Source organism: Saccopteryx leptura, chromosome 9 (genome assembly GCF_036850995.1).
Source record: "Saccopteryx leptura isolate mSacLep1 chromosome 9, mSacLep1_pri_phased_curated, whole genome shotgun sequence".
Lineage (NCBI taxonomy): Eukaryota > Metazoa > Chordata > Mammalia > Chiroptera > Emballonuridae > Saccopteryx > Saccopteryx leptura.
The window spans coordinates 25802850-25830524 of NC_089511.1; the positions used below are offsets into that span (position 1 = coordinate 25802850).

At 38.5% G+C, this 27675-nt stretch overlaps 1 protein-coding gene across 2 annotated transcripts in view; it reads left to right on the forward strand.

The window, feature by feature from the left end:
• Positions 1 to 27675, forward strand: part of CNTNAP4 (contactin associated protein family member 4) — a 313756-nt gene that overhangs the window by 68119 nt on the left and 217962 nt on the right. For both annotated transcript variants that reach the window (XM_066349003.1, XM_066349002.1), the window contains exon 2: positions 23473 to 23583. Coding sequence is in view for 1 of the 2 variants with exons in the window: in XM_066349002.1 (XP_066205099.1) it covers positions 23473 to 23583 (111 nt within the window). In the remaining variant the exon portion in view is untranslated. The remainder of the gene's footprint in view (positions 1 to 23472; positions 23584 to 27675) is intronic.

Sequence of the window (27675 nt, forward strand, 5' to 3'; positions counted from 1 at the left end):
TTCGCTCAATCTTCGCACCGCATCTGTTCACACCCAGACATTTCTTCGTGCGTGTTTTCCCACCCTCTCCCCTGCATTTCTCTTGTGGCGAAATAAATAGTCTTTGTGTTCGGCTTTTCTAATGGTTCATAGTAACCTATCAACTGAATGTGCTCTAATTTAAACATTCCTCTATATTGAACCGATTGGTTGTTCACTGATTTATTTTTAAATTCTTTTACTCTACCAATATCTGCTTCTAGTTGTACATGGCTGGCTTAAGAGTCTTGGCCAGAGCACCTTAAACCATTTACAGATGTCAATGTTATGAAGCGTTCAAGGTTCTGTTCCGCTTTGGCAAAAATATAAGTTCCTTTCGGAAGGAGCAATTCAAAGCCATAGCTATCTTACACTCTTCCCTTTCCTGCTCAAAAATTTATAACACTTAAAGGTGGTTCTGTGGCTCTTGTAGCAGCATCACATGTTCAAACATGAATCAGAGATGGTAGGTAGAGATTGCCGCACTTGACAGATCTCAGAAGTGCGTCTGTCACCCGCCAGGAAGCCTGCTCACTCATCAATTGGTCCTGTCAGTTATACACATGGCCGTCCCGTCTCTACAGCCTTTAGCAGAAACATCAATTATCCCTACATGGGTCCCTCTCAGGAGCTCGAGCGCTGTGGCCTCTGCTGGGCAAATGCAGGTTTTGGCTGGAACCGTGAGCCTCGTGTCCTCTCCAGAAGGCGCGAGTCACCGTTCATGGGAAGAAGCTTAGCTGCTACCTCACTCCTCCCTTAGATTTTGATGTTCCTCTGGTGCCTAAGAGTTGTTTCCTTCATTTTAAAAATAATAATAATAATATCTCCCATAGTTTTGGGAAAAGTTTTAACATCTCAAGAAGACAGACATATTTCTCAATATTTTTTTATTCCCTCTCTAATCAGAGAAAGCAGCCTATAATTTATGAAGATCACAACAAAAAAGAAAACACTTTGGATTTATGATTTTGAATGAGAGTGCTATTTCCATTGGTAAACCAGTCCCAGTACTGCTTGAGTCAGTTTCCCAGGGCATAAATACGGTTCTGTGAAATATCTGATATGCCTTTAAATGGTTTCCTCATTAATTTTAATCTCTTATTTATAGAAGAAAAATATTAGGTACATTTAGGGCACTTTGTGCCTCACACTTTCTTTGACAGGTGACCCCTATTCACCTGGCCCTGCTCTCTTTATAGTCATGCCTGAGTTCTTAATATTTCTTCTTTTTATGCACAAGCAACACACTATACCTTGAAATATCTGCTCCATCAAAAAAAAAGCAATGAGATTATCATTTTAATAATATTTTCTTTTATATAACAATATTGATGAGCTGCTTTCTAATCTCCTTCCTATCCTCCTGATTACACAAGTAAAAAATATCAGAGGAAAGTGATTTTGTAGGGTGTTGATAAATTGGTTCTAAAATGAATTTCTTCTTATTTGAATAATACATTTTTTAGGTGGACCTCTATGATTCTTCACTTTCACGACGTATACCTTCCCAGTTTTATAGCTAGTTGCTTGGAACTAATTGGATATTGTTGAAGCAAAATACCAGGTGAAATACTACGAGCAAATGGCTAATCCTAGAATAGAAATTTATTGCATCTTTTAAAATGAAACTTTTTTTTTTTTTTTAATTTAAAGGTATAAAAGATGCCCTGAACTGAATGTAGCATTTTCAGCCCAGTGGTTTGGAGTGAGAGTTGTGATTGGCTTTTGTTCTTTTACATTTAACAGACATTTCTTAAGCCATTCATTCTTCTATAAGCAGGAGATGCAAACAGAGGAAGTCCCTATCTGTCTGCCCAGAAGCTCAGAAGTGGACTTCTAGCTACTCAATCTCTGAAACAGCTACATGTGGATTTCTTGTTCTAGTCGGGGTGGTGGGGTAAAATCATAAATCCCTGCCATTCAGTGATCCCAAACCAAATGGGAAAACCTAAAAGCTGTACCTAAAATAACTCTAACAAAAAGCAGACCGTGATACGCTTTCTGCTTCAGTCTAGATTTCTGATGTAATATCATGCTGATTTATGTGGTAACCTATGTATTTCCTCTTGTTTCCTTTACAAGTCAATACATGACCAATAATATGACTAGAGTTGATATGAGTTTTTGTAGTTTTCACTGATTGTGAGTTGATAGTATGGACATTTATCCCTATGAATTACAGTGCGTGATTATGTTCCATGTTAAATGAACCCTGTAATTGCACTCTTGGGGATCCTGCTTATTTTTCAGTTGGCCTTGATGATTCAGAAAATTATACCTAAGAAAAAGAAGGAAACAGTAACTAAGTATATCATTAGTGTGTTTAGTGAAATAATGTTTACATTTCTTGGATGTATTTGATTTCATACAATTATTCTTCACTGAGTTGGTGATCGTTCATCCAATCTGTTAAAGCATTTCTTCCCTTGTAATTTCTGAGGCTTCTTGGGGTTTCACCTTACTCTGCTCATTTTATTCATTTATTCACTCAACAAATATTTAGCAAGCCTCTGCAGTGTGCTACCTCTCATTACACATGTCTTCAGCATCAGTGGTTTTGAAATGTTAGAACGGTTGGAATTAGTAACTTCTTGTTAACAATTGAGAATGGAAGTTTTGACTTCCAAATACACAATGCTTTTGTGATGGTATTTTATACCTATGGTTTTGCTTTTCTTTAAAATAAAATGTATACTACACTAACTGTTCAGGGTGTTTCAAGGTTGCCATTGTTAGTGCAAGCAATGTTCTCAATTGGTGCTTTGACTAACTCTTAATCAGCCCACTCTGGGCTTAAAGCTCAGCTTTCTAGTTCTGTAGCAAAGCACTGCATAGTGTGATAGATGTGATGAGAGAGTGAAATACAAGGCATTTGGGGTGGTTGTAGGCAGAGCATCAGAGAAAGCTGTTTCTTGAAGGATGATTAGGAGAGCCAGGAAGGGAAAGACAGAGGAGGTGCATTCCAGTTAGAAGGATCCCTGGCAAAGAAAGCATGGGGTTTCTGCATGCCTCGAAAGTAGTCTAGTCCAGAGGGACTGGCCGAAGGTGAGACGTGGAAGCCGCTGAAGCTACGGCAATAGTCACGAAGAGGCCAGGTCATGAGGAATCCTGTATGTAATAAAGCTAAGGACTAAGTATTTTACCCGGAATGTTGAAAGCATCATCTTAATATTGTGTTGAGGGAACATAGGTGTGTAACACTAATTAGATTTTCATTTTGTAGAATTAAAACTTTTGGCAAATGAAGGGTGGGAATGATGAGGGAGAGGAATGGAGTCTAACCTGGGAACATAGAAGTCAGATATTTACCTGTTGGTTTCATTCATATAAGAAGTAATAAGAACCACTGAACAGCCGAGAGAAGGACAGTGGTGATGAAGATCAGGCCACAGCTGCTTCTCTGTGAATATGTCAGATGGACGGAACGTCGTACCTGAAAGCAGAGGTGCCGGAGAGCGAGGCGAGGGCAATTCCAGTCGGTGGCTTGTACTTTGCTTTACCTCTTGTTCATCTTTGTTGATCTCTTTCTTTTCTACAAAGGTTTAGATTTAAAGGTTTTTGAGATAATGTGTGATATGTACAATGCAGCATTTTACAGAGACTCATGCCATGCTGTTATAAAATCTTTCTAAAATAAGGTTCATACAAAAACTTTCTGGCATTACATGTTGTTGCACTTTAATGACATCTCTTATTTTTGGCAGGAACAAGACTATATCCCGAATTAAAGGTTTAATGAGTATCTCCTTCCCCATTATTGATACCTGTAATGTTTCCTGTCTCTCACTCAAATATCTACCTCCATTCCACCCATTTGACTCAAATAGTAGAAATTCAATACTTGCCCTTATGACGAAAAGCCTAATTTCTGTAGTTGGATTGTTTAGATACTTTGGGACAAACACAGTCTGGATTGAAGTATCTGTTACTTGATGTATAAGAAGAGGACCTAGATAAAATGGAACAGCAAAAGTTGATTAAAATTTTACTGTGTACTCTTCAAGTTATGTTTAATTAAACATTTACCAAATGAGGGCCATGTTGAAGCATGTCATAGAATACAGGTATTTGAAGATGCATAGACTCTGCTCCCAAAATGGAGAAGAGAGAGAGAGAGAGAAAGAGAGAGAGGAGGGGAGGGAATGGGAATGGAGAAGAAGAGAAATGATACAATTTATTATGATGATACTAATTATACCATTTTGGGAAATGCCAAAACATCATTTTTACATCCTTTTCTTTTGCCGTATCTAAGGAATCATAAGCCATAGGTAAGTGCTATTCAATTATTGACCATGTTTAATACCTCTGGGCATTGAGAAGAGCCAAGGTAATTGCCCCTCCAGAGGCTTTCATTCTCCAGTGTGTTCTGCAGTGTTCCAGTCTCATGAGACTTTAAAATCTGTGGCAGGAAGCATTTGAGGCTTTCAGTTGCTCTCCAATGGCAACTGTTGCATTTTTAAAATATGCCCCTGGACATATCCAACTCTGAAGAAAAACCCGGAAGGTTTGTACTCAAAGTTGTGAAGAAATAACCTTTACTAATTTATAAGTGAACTTAGAGAATTTATGAAAAATAAGAAGGATTTTTTTTTTAAAGAAGTGCTTTAGTATTTTGAACATTACAAGAAAATCTGTAACTGGTCTTTGAAAAGCCATTTTAATTGATGATGCTATTTAGCTAACCTTCTTGGCTCTTTAGATTTCAGCATTACAGCACAGTGGTTAGATAATCATATACTTTACAAAATGGTCCCCTGATATTTCAAGTCCCCCTCCTGGCACTGTGCATAGTTATTACAATATTATTGACTATATTCCCTATGTTGTACTTTAGATCCCCGTGACTACTAATTTGTACTTCTTAACCCCTTCATTTTTTTCACTCAGCCCTCCAACCTCCCTCTCAGCTGGAAACCAACATTTCTGTTTAGTTTGTTCATTTTTCTCTGTAGGGTCCACATGTAAGTAAAATCAATTCATACTTGCTACTGTATGTGCCTTGACTGGGCAAGCCCAGTATGTAGTAAGTGAAATCATATGGTGTTTGCCTTTCTCTGTCTGACTTACTTTTCTTAGCAAAATACCCTCTAGGTCCATTCATACTGTCACAAATGGCCAGATTCAGATTTTTTTTTTATGACTAATTAGTATTCCATTGTAAATATGCATGGCTGCCTTTTCATCTACTTGTCTATTGATGGGCACTCAGGTTACTTCCATATCTTGGCATTGTAAATATGTACTGCACTATTATTTAATTTAAATTTTTTCTAAAACCAACAAACATATTTAAAATTTAATTGGGTAGGAATGCATCCTATCAATTAAATTCTCTACATTGCAAAGAACCTCGATGTATATAGTGGTCCCTCATCTATTGTGGGAGTTAGGTTCTAGAAGCCCCATGATAGGAGAAAATCTATGAAGTAGCGGCCTTATATTTATTTTAATATATATATGTATATATATATATTAAGCCTTTATAAACCCTTCCCACACCTTTATAAACCTTTCCCAAACTGTTATTAACCTTTCTCATACTCTTATAAATACTTCCTAGGCTCTTAAACACTTTCTGCACTCTTAAACCTACATAATTTTAACAACATAAAAAATTCTATATGGGTACTCACTAGTGAATATACACTATGTATTTTATTTCAATTTAGTATTCTTTTAATATGATTTAATTAATATTGTTTTCAATTTTTAGGCTAGAAAATGCTTATTTTACCACAAAAATAATTAAAATAATAAATATATAAAGAATACCTACATACTGCAAAATCCTGCGATATAGCGAAAAATCCACGATACAAAATTAGATATATAAAATTTAAAAATCCGCGATACGGTAAGACCTTGAAAATTTAAAAATCCGTGATACACTAAGACCGCTATATGGCGACAACTGTACAATGAATGAACCATAATAAAAGATGATTATATTTATTTTTATTCAAGTACAATAATATATTTAATTTACTGTGTTGCAGCTCTAAAAAATAAAACAGGACCTCCTTCATATGTACATATTATGAATCTATTTACAATGGAAATGAAATCCTTAGTACTGAGGAATGAGACAATTTTACAGGAAAATCTTGACTTTAATCTATCATTTAAACTTCCCTTGAGTTAATTGAAATACATAGTGGTCCCTCAGTATCCATGGAGGATTGGTTTCAGAACCCCTGTGGATACAAAAATCTGAGAATGTTCAAGTTCCTTATATAAAATTATGTAGTATTTGCACATAGGGTACAGCAGGGTATGCCTACAAACCACTTCATCGTCTGGATTCAGAAAGTGCTTGGGCATATGGAAAGTTCAAGTTTTGTTTTCTGGAATTTTCTGGGACTAAAAAATTTTTTTGATGTACTGCTGACCGAGTCTGAAAAATTATGTGGGTAGATTGGGAAGTGGTAGGGAGGGCAGAAATGATGTTCAAGTGGAGTTTGCACTGGACTGAGTTCTCTTTCCTGATTGTGGCTCAGTGTTTCCTAGAACCTGGTAGAGATGTTTAATGTTATTTATTACAACGTCTTATCTTCAAAAAGTTAAATAAGCCAGCTTTCTGCAGGTGATGTCTGGGATACCATTGATGCACATTTATAGAAATCTCACTACAGAGATTTATAGTTGTGAGTACACCAAACACAGTTTATTGTTATATCAATCACTGTATCATTTATTTGTATTACAACTGTAAACCCATTTTTGCCCCACCCCTGTATTCCATTGTTACCTGTTATGGAGAAAACCTTACCTGTCCCACATTATGTATTCTTAGGACAATTCACTCAATGTACCTGCTCAGATATCTCTGTAAAAATTCAGGTAGTGAAGTAGGAGAGTGGTACTTGTAGTCATTAAAAGTAAAGATGTTGAATGGAAAAAATATATAAGCTCAAAGCCTTCAGCAAGAAATTTAAATTCTCTGACCTTCAATTCCATATCTGGAAAATGGAGACAGTATTTTTTTTACAGGGGTGTTGTAAGAAGTTAATCTGGCTGGGACATAGCATGCAGTGCACGTAACTATTATTGCATATTAGCATTTTCTCTAGAGGGCTCTACTTAAATACCTTTGGTACTTTGGCATGGATCAGTTCATCCCAGGCTTGGTTGATAAATGTAAAGTCAATTTGTAGTAGTTTAGTTAGATGCTATGACATGAGTTAGGAAGTACTTTGCTGATGGCTCAAGGAGAGGGTGTCTTTTACATTGAAACTGCTGAGGGTGTATGTAAGTACTTGTTTACATACTTGGTCACCTCAACAGCATTTTGTAGGAAATCAACATAAAAATAATTCATAGACATCAAAACACAATAAAAACTATACAATGTTCTTTCAATTCCAGTTAAGTGTGAATAGAATTATACAGAAAATTAGCATAAAAAAGCATACATTTTGAATGAGACTGTTGAGTGTTGTCTTTTATTATGAGAATTATCAGTTTTTAACCATGGTAGTTTTGAAAAGCAAAATGATGTATTATGTCCACTTATAATACTATTATATTAAAAGCTCTAAAGATCATTTTGGGCAAATTATTTTAGGTTCTCAACTCAAATGACAAAATATTCAAAGATTTTTAAAAATTGTGTTTTGAGACTACAAATGGATTATGGTGGAATATGTAAAGCAATTGAGACATGTGTCTTATATTTTTAAATAATTTACGATCTAATTCAAGACATGATCCATACATCTAAGATAACATTAGCAACCAGTGTAGTGGTATTTGTGAATCATATGTGGCCTCATATATGCTGGAAGACCGAGAAGTAAATGAGTTACCAGTATTTGGTTTAGTTACAAAGGAATGTTACGAGGATGTTGGGAGTGTCACTATTTTTTTTTCTTTCTTTTTTTTTGTGTGAGAGAGACAGAGAAAGGGACAGATAGGGAGAGACAGGAAGGGAAGGAGATGAGAAGCATCAATTCTTTGTTGCGGCACCCTAGTTGTTCATTGATTGCTTTCTCATATGTGCCTTGATGGGTGGCTGTACAGCAGAGTGAGTGACCCCTTGCTCAAGTCAGCAACCTTGGGATCAAGCCAGTGACCTTAGGCTTCAAGCCAGCAACTTTTGGGCTCAAGCCAGCGGCCATGGGATTATGTCTGTGATCCCATACTCAAACCAGTGACCCCGTGCTCAAGCTATTGACCTTGGGGTTTTGAACCTGGGTCTTCTGCATCCCAGGCTGAAGCTCTATCTACTGCGCCACTGCCTGGTCAGGCTCACAATAGTTTTTAAAAGAGATGAAGGACCTAGAAACATTAAAGTGCATTCTACCATCTTACCCTGAGTCTTGGAGAGAACTGACATGTTTGTTAGCAGGGTTTAGTTCCCTGCAGGTGAAGCCCTCAATTTCTTGCTTGCTGTAAATCCGTGGCTGTTCTCAGCTCCTAGATGCCACCCTGCATTTCTTGCCATATGGCCCTTTCTACAATGTGGCAGTTTGCTCCTTCAAGGCCAGTGGGAACAATTTCATTCATGCTTCATGTCTTCTCTGACTTTTTTGTGGTTTTGACCTTTCAGGCTTTTTAAAGGACTCCCCTGATTAGGTCACATGCGCCCAGGATAATCTCCCTTTTGAGTAACTAAAAGTCAGCTAAATCAAGGATCTTAATAGATTAACTATATCTACAAAATCCCTTTTGCTGTATAGTGTAACAGCCATAGGAGTGGTATTCCATCGTATTCACAGGTTTTGCGTGCACTCGAGATGAGGGGGTTCTACAAGGTGTCCACAGGGGATGGACTTGGGGTGCTCTTAGAATTCTGCCTACTGAGGGGCTCACACACTGGGGTATGGGCCCTGTTGTGATGTTACCTATACTTAAGGAGATCAGGGGCAGGAAACCTCCAAGTGTCCTTGAAGCAGTGGCGGTCCTCTTGTGCAGGTGTGGCCTTGTTGGAAAGAAGGTGTTTCCAGAAATCAGAACAGGCATTAGTCTGCTCTCCCATTGCGTTAACTCACACCTCTCAGCTGGCTTTTAACTAAATTGCCAAACACGAGGTGGGAATACTGTACCCCCCCCCCCAGGTCAGCAGAGCTTGTCTTTTGCTTGATTACAAAATCAAACACAATAATCTTAGCCAATGAAATGAAAATATCCTCCATCTGATTTCATGTTGTTACTCAGAGAAGCTCATTACTTCTAGTTGGCTAAGTTCCCCACGCCTAATTAGAAATAGCTGTTCATTAAAATAGCTGTATGGAGACTCACCTACTAAAATGTATTTATCTGCAGAAAAATTCCCTATCACCTGAAACATTTCAGCCTTCATCTTTAAATGTCATATTTTGAGATACAAATAACAACCCTCAAAATAATTTAGTAATAAAATGGAGTACTTGTTCACAAATGTCAAAATATCATTTAATATGACTAGAATAGGCATTGAATTGAGGCTCACCCAATTTTCCCTCCAGGAATCAAAATCTAAACCATGGCAATTTTAGGCGGAAAATACCAGTTCATGGAAATAGCACACATTTAGGAGGTCACTGTTACTGTGACTCCGTGCACACGTGCTTTAGCTGGGCGTGGCGTGAATGCTCTGGACCTTCGGACTGCATCCCCAAGGTGTCCACAGGGAGAGGGGCCCCCGTGTTGTTTGAATGCCTTTCCACTTTCCTTATGAGTTGCGGTTGCTCAACTTCCACATCGTGTGCAGTCTTAAATTTTGTTTTTCTGGAGTAAATGGAACAACTCTAAAGCCCAAGAGATAGAAAGAAAAATATGGCCTTTTGGGACATTAAACATTATTCCTTAATAGGAAAAGAATTCATCACAAGGACATTTTATTTCCTTTTTTTTAGGTTAATAATTCTGTGCCTGTTGTTTCTTTTCTTTTCTTTTCTTTTCTTTTTTTTTTAGGGATGGATAACAATGTGGTTAGGCATGTTAAATGCTGCCCTCTCTGTTTTTCCTCCTTCTAGGCAGGGGTCTCAAACTCGCGGCCCGCTGGCCGCATGCGGCCCGCCCACCAATTTTGTGCGGCCCGCAGATTAATCCACGAAGTTTGATTAGTCTGCGGGCCGCACAAAATTGGTGGGCGGGCCGCACAGCTGTGAGTTTGAGACCCCTGTTAGAGGGATAATTCTTCTGCTAAGGTTTTGTAAGAGATATCAAGTTCAATTTTATTCAATTCCAAGTCTTATTTTTTTTTAAAATTTCTAATAATAAACATTTAAGGTAGCAATGTCAGACACTTACATAGTATTTACTAATCTCCAGGTACTAGTATTCTTTATATGCTAATTCACTTCATATTTAGAAAGCCCTGCTTACCTTAGTATGATCATTATTCTCACTTAGAGAGGGGGAAGGCAGTTGAACTAAAGTTCCGAAGATCAATTAGTAATTGGCAGAGGCAAAACTCGAGCCCATGGGGGATGATGCTGACCCTGCAGACGCTTTCATCCCAAACAGAGACTCAGACTGTCTGAGAAGTGCTGTAATAGAAGTCTCTTCAGCTCCAAGTGGGACCCTCCAGGGGATGGGAGGGGTGGCGACTTTTGGGAGATGTATCATAGAGAGTGGGGAGTTGTGCCTGAGACTTGAAGAGGAAGCGGGTGGTCATAGCGGAGAGGAGGACATGTCTCAACTTTACGCGTTGAAGAAAGGATCAGGATAATCTTTTTTTTAATTTATTATTTTCATTTATTTTTCCTTTTAGCATATTTATTGGGGTGACATTGTTAGTAAGATTATATGGGTTTCAAGTGTATATTTCCGCGATACATGATCTTCAGATTGCGTTGTGTGCCCACCACTCAAAGTCAGATCATCTGGCCCTGGCCAGTTGGCTCAGTGGTAGAGCGTCGGCCTGGCGTGCAGAAGTCCCAGGTTCGATTCCTGGCCAGGGCACACAGGAGAAGTGCCCATCTGCTTCTCCACCCCTCCCCCTCTCCTTCCTCTCTGTCTCTCTCTTCCCCTCCCGCAGCCAAGGCTCCATTGGAGCAAAGATGGCCCGGGCACTGGGGATGGCTCCTTGGCCTCTGCCCCAGGCGCTAGAGTGGCTCTGGTTGCAACAGAGCGACGCCCGGAGGGGCAGAGCATCGCCCTCTGGTGGGCAGAGCGTCGCCCCTGGTGGGCGTGCCGGGTGGATCCCGGTCGGGCGCATGCGGGAGTCTGTCTGACTGTCTCTCCCCGTTTCCAGCTTCAGAAAAATACAAAAAAAAAAAAAAAGTCAGATCATCTTTAGTCACCATATCCCTGTATTTGACTCCCTTTCCCCTTGACTCACCCCCACCCCCTCCCTTCTGGTAACCACCATACTGTTGTCTGTGTCTGCGTTTTTGCTTGTTTTTTCTTCTTTGCTCATTTGTTGCTTTCAGGGAATTAGGATACGGACGTCCACGGGAGGCCATTGCTCTGCCCACCACAGTTACCAGCCTGTAGGTGTAGAATCAAGAAATGAAATTTTTCTCATATTCTTTGGCTCAGAATATCACCCACTGTTTTGAGTAAGTCATTGAGTTAAAAATGGAATCCACATTATGATTACAATTTGACATATAATTATCCCAATCTTTGGGATAATCTTCTAAGGGATGTTGGGAATGATACAGTCTTGTCTATCTCAAATTGTAATCACAATGTGGATTCCATTTTTAACTCAATGACTTACTCAAAACAGTGGGTGATATTCTGAGCCAAAGAATATGAGAAAAATTTCATTTCTTGATTCTACACCTACAGGCTGGTAACTGTGGTGGGCAGAGCAATGGCCTCCCGTGGACGTCCGTATCCTAATCCTTGGAATCTTGAATTTGTCACTATGCATGGCAAAAGGGATTTTTCAGACGTGATCAGATTAAGGCTTTTGTGATGAGATTATCCTGCATTATGCAGGTGGGCTCAATGAAATCACAGAAATCCTTATATGGTAAAGAGGTCACAGAAGAGTCAGGGAAGGAGATATAAGGATGGAAGCAGAGATCAGAAGGTCATATGGCATACAGTCAGCTTCTGGAAGCTGGAAAAAGGAAGGAAATAGATGGTCCACTGGAGCTTCAGCAAGGAATGCTGCCCTGCTGACACGCTGATTTAGGCCAGTGAAAGTAACTTTGGACTTCTGACACCCAGAACTGTCAGGTAACAATAAATTTGTGTTGCTTTAAAAGACTAAGCTTGTAGTAATTTGTTATAGCAGCAATAGCAAACTCATGGAGTAGCCATTCACTCCATCGGCCTCTATTCCTGGGCTGTGGAAAACACGAGGTCATCTCCGTAATCACTCAAAAGAGTTTTTAATGAACCTATTAAAAAAAGAAGAAAAAAAAGAAAAGAAAGATTATTTATACTATACATTTACATCTATTTCATTTTAAAGACATATCTCTTTCCATTTGACTTTAGTTTTTCTATCAGACACTTAAAGTTGATTTAATCTATGTTGTTGGCAGTAGATGGAGGAGGAATCTCATAAATGCTCATGCATGAGCTCAAACCTTAGACATTCCAGAATCCTTGTGCAAGCAAAGGTAGACAGAATTCATTGGATTCACTTGTACATAATATTTTCTATGTCTTTCATCCTTTTTCTTGCTTAACTGTATGTTGGTATGTGTTTAGATCATATGGCATAGACCTCATGTTTGATAGACATCATTTGAATTTGCATTTATTGTTTTCTGTGACTATCAGTTTTTAACCTTACAACAGAGTTTTCTTTAGACTGTGCTTCATCTTTATTAATTCAAAGCATACTTTATCTTACCCAACTTACATCCTTATTAATGTGCTACACCTCTCCCCACTTCCATTCCACAAGTGTCCTAATTTTGTGAGACTACACTTTATATCAGTGTTAAACATCTTACATTCTACAATCTATTATTTGAATTATTGAGTTTTATAACTAAAGTTTTTTCAAGTTCTTTTAAATCAAAAGTCTGTTCTGAAATGTAGAGTTGGTCATAAAATATCTTCTATTCAAATATATGTACAACTCTTAAATCTATTCATGATGATGCCACATGTGGCCATTTGATCTGTCAGTAATGGTCAGTGATGTGTGCAGCTTCAGAGAGCTGTGATACTCTTCTTATTTTGTAATTCTCTCTGCTACCCCTTCACCTTTGGTTGATTTTATTTGGTGAATTTGTAGGTCTTCTTGTCCTAATATCTGGACTTTCAATAGTTGCTGTTAAACCTCTAAAATCAATCAGCCTCTGGCTGTGCTGTCATTAAAAGTTAACCGCCTTCCCATTAATCCATTAATTGTGAAGATTAATTGGGAAAGCTATTCAAACTTGGGACACATAAGCCAGTATTTGCCTCCAAGTGAAAGCTTATCCCTTCAACAGCACAGAATCTTAACAATTATATGTGTAATTCACCCATGTCTTACACAGGAGCAAATGAATAGAAACTTACAGGCTGCTGCCAAAAATGAATTACTCGACAACGAGAAAAGCACCCCTGCCTTTTAGCTCAGCTCCAGAACAACATCCTGATAAATATTTACTTGTTTTAAGATGCAGCAATATGTTATTTTTTAGATTTAAGCCTCTGATTGCCAGAGTTAGACACTCATGTTTGTCTTAATATATCTAAAGCTAGTATCCTCGAGTGAATGTTAATTTTCATGTCAAACTCAAATCAGTACTCAAAGAAGGTAAAGAATTTAGCAGTAGTCTACACTCAGTGGTATTTGAGTTAAAATGTTACTTTATATAATGATGAGAGATAAAATCAAGAAAGGCCCATATTTTGTCACCTGCTCTTATGAAAAGTTATACTCTATTCAAGCCAAGCTGTGTCATCACTAGTCCTTAAATTTTATTTTTTGTTCTTCCCTACCAGAATGTCACTGTGAAGTAGCTGCCTCCACACACTGCTAGCAGACATAGCTTCAATAGGAGAAAGGGGTGGGACACCATAACCATTTATTTTTATTTTTAATTAATTAATTAATTAATTAATTTTTCTGAAGTTAGAAGTGGGGAGGCAGTCAGATTCCCACATGCACCTGACTGGGATCCACCAAGCATGCCCACCAGGGGGCGATGCTCAGCCCATCTTGGGCATTGCTCTGCTGCAATCTGAGCCATTCTAGCGCCTGAGGTGGAGGCCATGGAGCCGTCCTCAGCGCCACTGGAGCCTTGGCTGCAGGAGGGGAAGAGAGAGATAGAGAGAAAGGGTGGAGAAGCAGATGGGCATTTCTCCTATGTGCCCTGGCCTGAAATCGAACCCAGGACTCCCACATGCCAGGCTGATGCTCTACCACTGAGCCAACTGGCCAGGGCCTATTTTTAATTTTTTAAAATTGATTTTACAGATGGAGAGAAGAAGAAGTAGGGAGAGAGAGAAGCATTGATTTGTTGTTCTACTTACTTATGCATTCATTGATTGATTCCTGTATGTGCCCTGACTAGGGATTGAACCCTAACCTTGGTGTTATCAGGAACAATGCTCTAACCTGCTGAGCTATCTGGCCAGCACCATAACCATTTTTTTTTTTATCGTTAAAAAGCTCCATGAAACAGTATGAAAAGCAAAAAGACATTTGTGAAAGGAGCACTGGCTAGAAATTAGTTTGCAGGTCTTTTATAGTGATTTCTAAACTACACTGCACTGCCGAGTAAGTCTGAATAACCAGAAATGGGGCAAGTTTCAGATCATCCCCGCGTGATTCTCCTGTCTAGCTAGGATGACTACTGAAAGTGCACCTGCCACAGAAGTGACAATCTGGAGCTGACCTATAGATTTTTTTTTTAAATCAGGAGGAGGATGCTGCTTTTCAAACATACTTGGGTTTTTTGTATGTACTTAGGATGGACTTTCTTTGGTGTGCTGAATTGATGCCTGGGGTGGTTACAATTGTGAGGAGGAAGCTACAGAGTTGGAAAGAGCTCATTAGCATAGTAAAAAATGAGGACCATCTAAATGTGAACAAGCAGAAGCAATTTAGAGTTCACTATAGCAAAGGATTCAGCCACTATCAATTGTGTTTGGTGGAAACTCAAAGGTAGGCAAGGGACCAAAGCAAACTTTATAGTGGAAAAAAAGGGGAAGGCTTCTTGTATGCCCTGATTGGAGGTTGTAGACAGAGGGAAGCTGCAGGCAGGCTAACCAGAAGCAGGGCATCCTAAATCATTAATTAGGTGTGCAAATTTGGTTCCCTCTGACCTGGAAGTTTCTATTAGATACATAGTTGAAAGTAGGGGTACAAATTAGGGAAGCTCTTAAGTTATTAACCAAGTCCTGGCTGTTCTGAGCCAGTTGCTACAGAGGTTATTGTCTGACTCCTGCGGCCGGCTGCTAGATAGTAGGTTGGCTTTCTGAGCTGGTAGTTGCTGTTATGAGCCAGAGTTCTATTTTTGTATGTAGCCTGGCCGTTGTCCATTTGTATATTCAATCTCTCATTGGGCAGGAATCAGAGGTACATCAAGGACAGGATCTTGTCTCATGCCTGGGTAGGGAGATGGGACTTCTGGAATCCTGAAACAACTAGACCTGCATAATTTGTAGAAATAACTCAGACTGCCTGACCTGTGGTGGCGCAGTGGATAAAGTGTTGACCTAGAATGCTGGGGTTGCCGGTTTGAAACCCTGGGTTTGCCTGGTCAAGGCACAAATGGGAAGCAACTACTATAAGTTGATGCTTCCCATTCCCTCCTGCCGCTATCTAAAAATCAATAAAAAAAATAAAAAAAAAATAACTCAGACTGGGTTTATGGTTAAAGAATAATTCCACATTTTCTTAGTTGTTGATTCAAATTTCAACTGGAGGACAATTTCAATAATATAGATTGGAATAAAATATTTTGTTTAAGAAAATAATATATTTTTAAGTGAGAGAGTGAGAGAGACAGGAAGGGAGAGAGATGAGATGCATCAACTTGTAGTTGTGTGACTTTTATTTGTTCATTGATTGCTTCTCATCCATGCCTTGACCTGGGGTGGAGTGGGGGGCTCAAGCCAAACCAATGAATGACTCTCTCGTCAAGCTTGGGTTTCAAGCCATCAACCTTTGGGCTTCAAGCCACCAACCTGTGGGCTCAAGCCAGCAACCAGCAACCCTGAGATCACGTCAGTGATCTTGCACTAAAGCTGGATGAGCCTGCGCTCAAGCCGGTAACCTGGGGCTTTAAACCTGGGACTTGATGCTCTATCCACTGTGCCACGACCGATCAAGCGAGAAAATAGATTTCTTGAAAGGAAGGTCATTCCTTAATCTTGAATCTGCCATTGAGATATTTGAACTAGGTCTAGATAAACTTTGTTTTCTCAGTAGACTGATATTCTAACATTTCCAAAGTTCCCTGTCAATCAATGGTCCACCCCTGCCCCTAGTGTATGGAATTTTTAAAGATTTTAAGCATATTTGTTTTGTATCCTATCCTATCTGATCCTTCAATAAATACTTCTGTGGAAACATGACTCATTATTAGGCAGGCAGCTGATTTTGGTAGGTCTTCCAAAAAACAGAGGTTGTGTTTACTCATATTGGCCTTTAAGCTGAAAGCTACTGAAAATCAGACACCGCCCCCCTCCCCTTTTTGTCAAGTGTATTTTAGATGCTAGTACTTGCTTTAACAATGTACCGGCTCAGAACAGGAGCTCTGTGCCTTTGGGTAAATCATTTAACCGTTGTGTTCCTTTCTCTTTGATTGTCCAACGGAGTTAATAGTATCAACTGGTTTAGAGTATTTGTCAGGATCAAATGAGTTAATACACTGTAGAGCACTGAGAACATAAGCAGCCAATAATATACACCCATTATCTTAGTACAGGTAATATTACACAGAGATTAAGAAAATTGAATTACTTTTATTAAAAACTGAACAGCTTTTACTTACTTGAAAATTACACATTAAAGCCCTTTGTAAAATAAAATTAAATTGCTTTTGATCGAGCTATATTAAAATACTTTCAATATAGCTTGCATCTTTATTTATAAAGGCTATTGAAATTTTTCATATACACAATTTGCCACGGATCTAATTTATCATTGTCTTTTTAATGACAATGGTTTTTCTCTTACCTGAAGAGTAAATGGTGTTTTCTGAGATATTGACCTGAAAGCTGTAAGAGGTGTGTGTGTGTGTGTGTGTGTTTGTGTGTGTGTAAATGTCTCAGCACAAATTAGGTAACTTTTCCCCCTAAGAATATAAATATTCTAACAGAATTCAATGAAGCTCTCTCCAAATGTAATCAATGTATAGAATATTTTTTTTAACGAAAAAGACCAAAAGCCATGTTTTCACATTGTATATCAAGGTTAATGTGGAAATTCTAATGTCACTATGAAAAAAATGAATAGGAAGTAATAGGATTTTGGAAAAGCATATAGTTAAGAGTGATGTTCATTTCTTCCTCTAATAGAAAAAACACTGATTAACCAAATATTTCCTGATACCATTTTGAATTGTGCAAACCTTCTCCCTTGATGGCTGTATTTTTAAATTTCACTAGTGATGGAGTCTTCATGCTCTCTTGAGCTCCTTCTACCCAGACTGTGCTACCCCTGCCCCAGAGCAAATTCCTTTTCTATTAAGGGTTATTCCTTTTCTATTAAGCTGCACCTGGCTGCTCTGAGTTGGGTGAGGCAGAGAGGGGCGCTGAGGCCCAGCATGCAGTGCGGCAGTGGAAGCCGGCGGAGACGACCTGGCACCCCTCCTTCCCTTCTCCTGGGAACACCAGGCGGCTGGGCCCTCTTCCCGGGAGGTAGCCAGCCCTGCCCTTCCCACATGGAGGTGACGGGGGTACAGTAGGCAATATTTGTAACCAGGAAGCCCTCAATCTCCCAGAGGCCCATCCTAAAAGTTGGAGAGGGCTGTAAAGAATTTCCATCTTGCTCCTGCAGTTTAGAAACCTTCCTCCATGCATGTTTTCATGCAAGCAGAGGGGAGCTGGGAGCTAGGGCGTCGATGCTCCCAGAGCACCAGCCAGAGGTAACAACCTGAGCTGGTGGCACGTGTGCGCCCGCGCCCGCGCCACACATAGGCGGGCAGCAGGAGAGAGGTGAGCAGGCTGCTGCCCAGGGAGAGAGCTGGGGTGCGGGGAAACCATAGCCCGAGTGCGCCGCTGTTCAGGGGAGCGGAGGGGCTGCAGAGGGAGAGGGAGAGAATACAATCCCCCACTCCGCACTGGGCCCCCGTTGTTCCCTTTCTTGGCAGCTGCTGTAGTGAGCAGTTTTAGAGACTTGCAAGGGTGGGTGCAAAGGTGGCAGTTATTGTACATTATATATTTGTACATCTAAATTACAGGTATATGGAATGCTGTATAGCAGTTGTGTATATAATACATATCTATATAGTATATGTGGTACTATTCTATATACAATATATGTATGTATATACTATTATGTAATATTAGTATATCATGTAACAATTACTATATTATATATAATATATGGTATGTTTGCATATGTGCATTTATGTAATAATGTAAATATAAATATTAACACAAATACATATGTACAATATGTGTACAAGTATATGATATATAGGTATATTTTACATCTGTATGTGAAATACATTCATATTATATGTAAACATATAACCGAATATATCATTAGTAACACATTTATATGTAATGTGTATACATATATAAATATGCTCATATGTATTTATATAAGGATAACATAAGTGTATGCCATCACACTTATGATTTGATGTCCAGCAGCATTTGTACAGGGTCAGCTTATACACATTATATCGATATATGTACATATATGCATTTAAACATACACATACATATGTATATTTCAATATACAAGTATATATGCATTATTATATATACTTTTAATACAGATACAATATTCTACTTAGACATATATATAATATAATACATGTATACTATTCTCTGTAATATACACATATTACACATATGCACATATCTGTCCCTGGTGAAGTGACAATGAGTTGGTATAGTACTTAATTAAAATACAATACAATTATGTTTTGAATTGAAATAGTATGTTATTTCAGATTTGAAAAGCTCCTTACTTAAATGCCTATATATGTATGCACTCTGAATAATGATCAGATGCACTCTGAAAAGCTGTAAATGAGAGGTAATAATTGCTGAAATTTGAGAGGAAGCTGAGGGTTTCAGCTGAGAGATTAGTTCAGAAGACTATTCACTGGACTGTTTGATCTGGAGTGTAGAATAGGGTTTCTCAGCAGCCGCACCCCTGACCTTTGTTGTGGAGTGCTGCTCGAGCACTGTCAGTTGTTTGCAGCATCCCTGCCCTCCACCCTCTAGATTCCAGTAGTCCTTCCAAGTTGTCATGATAAGAGTATCTCCAGGAACTGCTCAGTGTCCCCTGGGGGGCAAAATTCTCCCTCAGTTGTGGTTCTCAGCTTTGCATGACCAGAACCTGCATTTTACTGCGTGTACTGGTGCAGCCGGAGAAAACTGGTCTTCTGGAATTAAATTCACAAGAGACTGGCACTTTAGAATTTCATTTCATTAATGTCTAGAGGGAAATATTCCTTTTACTCACTCCAGACTCATTATTCCTGTCTGACACCCCTCTCCCTGTGTCAAGACTATTGAAGATCAAATTGGTAATAAACAAATAGCTTGACAAACCTGGAATGGGAGCTCACAACTTCTTGAGACAGATTTTATGTGGTGTCTGATGAAATTCTTATACTCCAAACCTAAATAAATAATTATTGTGGTCATGGTGTTCTTATGTACTGAATTTTAGTCCTCAGTACAGTTTGTAAATATCATGGTCCCATGACAATGAGATAAGCAAATTAACTAAACTCTATGTCTCAGTTACCTCGTCTGTATCATAAAAATAATATTAGTACCTCAAAAAGGAGTAGTGACGATACTATGTGTGAAATGGTGGTTCATAGCACAGGGCACTCACTGAACATGTACTAGTATGCTAGTTATTATTTAAGTTTTATATAAGAATAATTTTAGATTATTTTGTTACTAAATAAACACAAAACAAATTGTGTATATGCTCATGGCGAAGAATAATAATGCCATTCACATCACTCAGGCCAACACCTACAGCTTTACCAAACATCGGGAGCCCCATGTCAACCCCCATTTCCCATGTCACATGTCCATATCCCCACAACTAGAATAAGGACCCCTTCTCATTTTAATCCCATTGTTTTTTTAGCTAAATATAGAACAGTATTGATCCTTAGTTTATAGTGGCAAACAAATGAGCAATAAATATATGCCTTCCAGAGCAATTGATTGCACTAGATTCATCTTATGTCTAAAACTTATATCTGAATCTGCATAATTGATTGTGTTTTGCAGTTAAATAGCTTTTTTATTTTTTATTTTTTAGTGAGAGAAGGGGAGGCAGAAAGACAGACTCCTGCACTTGCCCTGACTGGGATCTGCCCGGCAAGCCCTTTAGGGTGCGATGCTCTGCCCATCTGGGGCCATTGCTCCATTGCAACTGGAGCCATTTTTTATCACCTGAGTTGGAGGCCATAGAGCCATCCTCAGCACCTGGGGCCAACTCACTCGAGCCAATTGAACCATGGCTGCAGGAGGGGAAGAGAGAGAGAGAGAAAGGTATCTAAGTTGGTATTAAGAGTTAGCTAAAGAATTTAAGGGGTGAAAGAAGAAAAAGTGAACTTTAAATGAAAATGAAGTGATCTTAAAAACAACAAGATGCTATCTTAGGCAAATTCTTATGAAAGGCATTCTAATGTTAAGTTGGTAAATTTTTACTTATCACTTAAGAGTTTTGACACAATGCAATATACAGATGATGTATTGTAGAATTGTGCACCTGAAACCTATATAATTTTATTAACCAATATCATCCCAGTACAGTCAATAAAAATTGAAAAAAAATAAAAGAAGAAAAATGTTTTAGCTTTAAAGAGAAACACATATTTCAAATAGCAAGACTGCAGAAAAATATTGTAATTTGAATATTTAAGCAGTAAAACTGCTAGTGATTGTTTAAAAACTATGTTCAATCAAAATAAACTTCATAAAATTTCAGAATAATCTAGATAATTTTAGGTTAATTTAAGTTAAATCTCTTATAATTAATTAGAAGATGGGACAATAACCCTCCATGATTTTTAATTACCAATATGTGTTCCATCCTAAACATGAGAGAAATATTTTTCTGATTAGAGCAAAGATGGCAACAACTTAATAATTGTATAAAATAAAACTCAAATACCTTTTGTAGAATGAAGAATCAGTGGAATAATGTTTGACCAGGTGGTGGTGCAGTGGATAGAACGTTAGCCTGGGACTCTGAGAACACAGGTTTGAAACCCTGAGATCACCAGCTTGGGCCCTAAGGGTGCTGGCTTGGAGCCCAGGGTCGCTGGCTTGAGCCCAAGGTGGCTGACTTGAGCAAGGGGTAAGTGGCTCGGCTGGAGCACCTTGGTCAAGGCATACATGAGAAAGCAATCAGTGAACAACTAAGGGGCTGCAACTATGAGTTGATGCTTCTCATCTCTCTGTTTGTCCCTGTCAGTCCCTCCTCCAAAAGGAAGAGCAGAATAAAGTAAGCATGTATGGATATCATGATCAACATGAGACTATTATACTTTCCCTCTTTTATTTTAAAATTTTATATGTATACACATAAAAGGATAGATAATAGACATGTATATACCTTCCTATATATTCTTATATACATGTTCATATATACATATATTGCCTTCTTCCAGAATTAATCGTTATCCTAAATTTTATACTTTATTTTTAAAATTAATTAAAAATATTTATTGAATTTATTAGGTTGACATTGGTTAATAAAATTATATAGATTTCATGTGTACAATTCTGTAATATATCATCTTTATTTTGTATTGTGTTTATCACCCCAAGTCGTCTTAGTTTTTTAAGTCACATATGGCCCCCCAAAACATGTTAACTTTGTTTTTAAGAATCCCAAAACTATGAAACAAGTTATATAGTCTTCTATAATTGATTTTTTCCCTCTGAAAATTTTCTTTCTAAGATCCAGCCTTGCCCTGGCTGGTTGGCTCAGTGGTAGAACGTCGGCCTGGCGTGCGGAGGTCCCGGGTTCAATTCCCGGCCAGGGCACACAGGAGAAGCGCCCATCTGCTTCTCCATCCCTCCCCCTCTCCTTCCTCTGTTTTTCTCTTCCCCTCCAACAGCCGAGGCTCCATTGGAGCAAAGATGGCCCGGGTGCTGGGGATGGCTCCATGGCCTCTGCCCCAGGCGCTAGACTGGCTCTGGTCGCACAGAGCATCGGCCCCCTGGTAGGCGGGCCCGGTGGATCCCGGTCGGGCGCATGCGGGAGTCTGTCTGACTGCCTCCCCGTTTCCAGCTTCAGAAAAATGCAAAAAAAAAAAAAAAAAAAAAAAAAAAAAAAAAAAGATCCAGCCTTTTTGTTTGTTTGTTTTTAGTGTATTGGTACAGTTCCATTTTACTGTTGTATGTTATTGTATTATGAAAAGTACTACAGTTTAGTGTTCTGTTCTTTGGTATTTGGATGTTTGGAATGTTAATGATTTTTTGCTCTAAGCAGTGTTGCTAGAAATTGTACATGCTTCCTGCTGTGCAAGTGCAAGAGTTTCTCTAGGTCAGTGCTTCCCAACCATTTTCTTTTCATGGAATACAAAAAATACTAGCATTTGTATTGCATCCTTGAGTAAGAAGTCAAAGTGCCTTGAGAACAGTGATTCATCATCTTTCCAGGAGGACATGTCAGTGGAGTTGATGGAGTGTGGGGTATGGAAGGTTCAAATGGACAAAATTGTTTTTGAAAAGTAATTGCTCAAATTTGCTATTCCACTAGCAGTGCATAGGAACTTTTCTTGACCCACATTGTCTGGATGATCTGGTGTAGACTTCTGAAATCCTGCTAATTCACCTATCTATAAAATAGTATCTAATTGTAGTCCTAGTTTACATTTCTTTTTGTTGATGAGTTTCAACATCTCCAGTCTTAGCTTGTACCATTGTTTTCTGATGAATTTTCTAACCAATTTAAAGGTAGTTTTTGTTTTTCTTCATTTTATTTTGGTTTCCTTAATTTCGAATACAAATTGTATACTTTTTTGTAAATATTTTCTATGTGTTGATACATTTCTTTTCCCTTTATGTAATCTTTGTTCACCATAAGTTTTTCCTTTTCATAAAGTTAAATTTATAAATCTTTCCTTATATGTTTATTTATAAATTAGGTATACTGATTAAGTATTTTTGTTTCTTGTTTAAGTAAAACTTTTCTACTTGAAGATATATTATTTTGTTATTTCTCTGAAATTTACCTTCTCCTTTTTTCATATTCTCTTGTTGAACTTTCTTCTTCTTCTTCTTCTTTTTTTTTTACTGAACATAACAGACCAATAGGAGAAGAATGCATATAAACAGTGGCATATTGTTAGCGATTCTAGTTTTTTGTATTTTGTTTTGTTTCTTTCTTTTATGTGTTGAAGCCAAGGAAACCATCAGCACTACTAATGTGAACGGTCTTTTTCCTCTTGGCAGATGACTGCGACGAGCCTCTGGTGCCTGCCTTGTCTCAGGGGTCATTCAGCAGTTCATCTGTGCTCTCGACCAGCCATGGCCCTGGATTTGCAAGGCTAAATCGAAGAGATGGTGAGTCTGTTTTTTTCCCCTCTCTGACCGGTTCATGATGAATCTCATTAATTTCCCATTCTCTTTTAATAAGATCATTATTAGTGATATATCATAATTGGAAGTAAGTTTCTAAATAAGCAAAAGGTGGAAACTCACGGTAGGTACATGATGTGTAGGATTGGTTCTGGGATGGCAGAGGGATGCGTCCCCCTTTTAAAATCCTGCAGGATCATCTCAGCACCTAAAGAACTGAATTCCTTCAATCTGGCAAGCTTTTTTTATGTATCCTATAAAACAAAGTTTTCTACAATAATACAGATGGTCCCTGAACTTGCAATGGTTCGACTTAGGATTTTTCGGCTTTACGGTGTGCAAAAGCAATATGCATTGATCATTTCCTGGGCTAGTGATTTATGGTACCACACTTTCTTGTGATGCTGGGCAGCGGCAGCGAGCTGTAGCTCCCAGTCAGGCACGTGATCACAAGGTTAACAACTGATGTTCCTGTACAGCAGGGGTCCCCAAACTATGCCCCCGCCGCACTTCCAGAAGGAGCACTTCTTTCATTGGTGGTCAGTGAGAGGAGCATAGTTCCCATTGAAATAATGGTCAGTTTGTTGATTTAAATTTACTTGTTCTTTATTTTAAATATTGTATTTGTTCCCATTTTGTTTTTTTACTTTAAAATAAGATATGTGCAGTGTGCTAGGGATTTGTTCATAGTTTTTTTTATAGTCCGGCCCTCCAACAGTCTGAGGGACAGTGAACTGGCCCCCCTGTGTAAAAAGTTTGGGGACCCCTGCTCTACAGTGCTCTGTGTTGCCAGTGTTTGTTGGCTGTTGTGTTCTGAGCATGTTTAGGGTAGGCTAGGCTAAGTTATGGTGTTCAGTAGGATTAAATGCATTTCTGACTTATGATATTTTCAACTCATTGTGGGTTTAGTGGGAGGTAACCCTATTGTAAGTCAAGGAACATCTGTATACAACCATTGTGTATACAGTAGCCATGAAATTTTCATTGGCCCTCTGTTTCAAGATAAGTACGGAAGTTTGCAAGAAGTAATTTTAAAAGTTGCTAGTTATTTAAAAATAGTAAGTTCTCAGCATGTTTCATTCTCAATATGGATGACGTGATTTGCTCTCCTGTTGGGGAATGGGAACTTAATCGGCTTTCGTGCTCCCTTAAGAATACTCAGTTCATATTGTTGACTCTTAGGTTGTGTTTGATTGCTTCAGAATGTTTAAAGGAATGTGCAGATAATTAAATGGCAGCTTGCTGTAGGAATAAGAGAGAATTTCAAAACTCTGTGCACTTATGGACAGAATATTATTGTGATTCTTTTTCATAATGCGCTGCGGCAGAAACCATCTGTGCATGTACTCTGTGGCAATACTTACACAGAAAGCATTTTTAACATCTATAAAGCAGTAGACACTGACATCATATATTATTAAAACGGTGATTCGCTCATTTATTATCCCCTTCTAGCGTGCCATATGCCAGCCAGTACTTCTGATTTTCCTTCATGTTATCTTTTATTCTGTTGTTTAATGTTTGAGTACAATGAACATTGGCCATAACAAATAGATCATGTGTGCATGTGTGTGCATGTCTGCGTTTTGAAATCTGGTACACATTATGAGCATCCAGCAATTTAGCATGATTTTAAATTTACTTAAAAATTTTATCTCAAATATTATTTGAGACAATTACTTATGAATGTTTCTTTTTTATTGTGTATAATTGACATCACTTATGTTTCTGAGTGTGAGAGTATCAATGAAGAGTACTATCGCTGAGATCCTTGTATCAAACCAGGAATTTGGGAGGCCTTGAATATAGTTGTATCAATAATGCTCCTCTGTTATTTGTATTAGCCTTGTAGTGAGAGTTATTGCTCACACTGGACTGTCTCTCCCTATTTGCAGTTCAGAATCCCCTACTGACCACAGGCAAGTGGACTCTCCTAACCCCTCTGAGGATGAGTCCTGATCCTGTACCCAGGGTCTTCCCAGTAGGAATGCCGCTGTCACAGCACTGCTCTTAGAATGAGGTCCATCTTGTCCTTCTTTTCAAAGTAAAGAGGAGTTTAACATTTGCCACCACTACATTTGACTAATAAAAACTTTCATAGGATTTGGCCCTTGGAAAGAGATGCAAAATTTAATTTAACTCTTTGTTTCATTTGTTGAGGTTCAATAAATCACAAAAAGTATATGTAAGTTATTAATTGGAGAACATTATTTTTTCAATAATTCACATACTGATCAGAAACCTCCATCCCTGGGCCTCATTTTCATTCTTAATTCGTTTCTGTGGCTCTTGGTGAAACAATATCAAACTTCATGAATCTCATTTGCATGTTAATGAAACAGAAACAAAACAGGATCATTTTAATTATCTTTTGCTGGTTGTCAACCTACTTGATTACATTTTTCTTTTTCATTTAGTTTTTCTTTTTTTTCCTCTTAATTACATGAAGTGTACACAAAGGAATGTCAGATTTTGAGTGATTCATTAAAGGCTATATATTATTTCTAGTATGGTAACATTCCTTCTGGCATTTAGATCAGACTCTGGAAGGGTGTTGAGCCAAGTCAGCAGGTCCTGTATAAATAAACTAAATCAGCAAGTAAAGGCGCCAGTGACTTAAGAAACAGGTAGAGTGACCTCTTTGTTGTAAATCTGAAAAACAGGGCCAAAGATTGACAGGTCAGAAGTGAGAAATCAGGTTCAACAACCCCCTGCTTTCCATCTTTGAGCTAAGAACTGTGACAATGACTAGACCCTCTAATGGGGGAAGGAGATCAGGAAGAGGCTTAATGCTTCCATTTCTTCCAGCAAGCAAGAAGAAAAATTAATCTTTTTTTGAGGTACACTAATTAAAATTTTTTATTAGCGTGTCATTGTGGGTTGAGTTGTGTCCTCCAAAGAGTACATTCAAATCCTAACCTTGATGCCTATGAATGGGATCTTATTTAGACCTATGTTCTTTGCAGATATAAATTAAGATAAGGTGATATTGGATTAGAGTGGGCTCCAAAGCAGGTCTTCTCAGGAGGATGAGATTTGGAGACACAGAGAGACAGAAAAGACAGATGGAAGGCTGGGTGAAGACAGAAGCAGAAATGGGAACGATGTAGCCACAAACCAAGGAAAGTCCTGTACTGCCAGCAACCACCAGAGGCAAGAAGAGGCGAGGAAGGGTTCTTCTCTAAAGCCTACTGAGGGCACGAACCTGCTGATACCTCCATTTTGGATTTCTGGTATCCAAAACTGAAAGAGGAAAAATTCTATTCTTTTAAGCTGCCCAGTTAGTGATACTTCATCGCAGCAGCCCTGGGACACAAGTGCCACTGAGAAATAACCTCTTTTCCTGCTGCCTTCGCACTGGGAAGACGCATCTCAATTTGAACCTGGCAGATTTCCTAGCTCAGAGAAGTATAATCCTACTGTAAACACGCAAACAAAGAGCAATCACTGCTAATCCTGGCTATACACAGGAATTAAATCTCCCACTGCCTTTATATAATATTTCCACTGTTGCAATTTTGGTGTTGTTTGAATTATTATGGGCATCTTAAATTTTTACTGTTGTCGATATGGAGTTCAAACAGGATCTAGTGCACCATTTGATAGTCCCAGTGATCTTGGGACAGAATTTAAAGAAGCCATATATGTAGCACTGTTCTGTGGTTGCAGTGTAATCCCAGTGCAAATTTTTATTCCTATGTCCTTGGAAAGCTTGGAAATGGGGTATTGCAAACTAATGTACGTACTTGCATATACAAGCTAAACAATAAAGCAGTAAATAAGATTATAAATAAAATATTTATGTGTAAGTGTAAACATACATATGTACATGTGTCTAAATAAATAGCGGATTGCTTCCATGACGACAAATCCACGCATACTTTGCTGTATTGCACCTCTCCAGATGTTGTGTTTTTTACAAACTGAAGACAAGACCCTCCGCCAGCAAAAAGTTTATGATTTGCTTTATTGCAGTGCTCAATTGTGGTGGTCTGGGTCTGAACCTGGGATATTTCTGAGCTATACCTGTTTTTCGCATATATTCTGAAAGATCAGAATATTCCTTGTGTGGCTCAA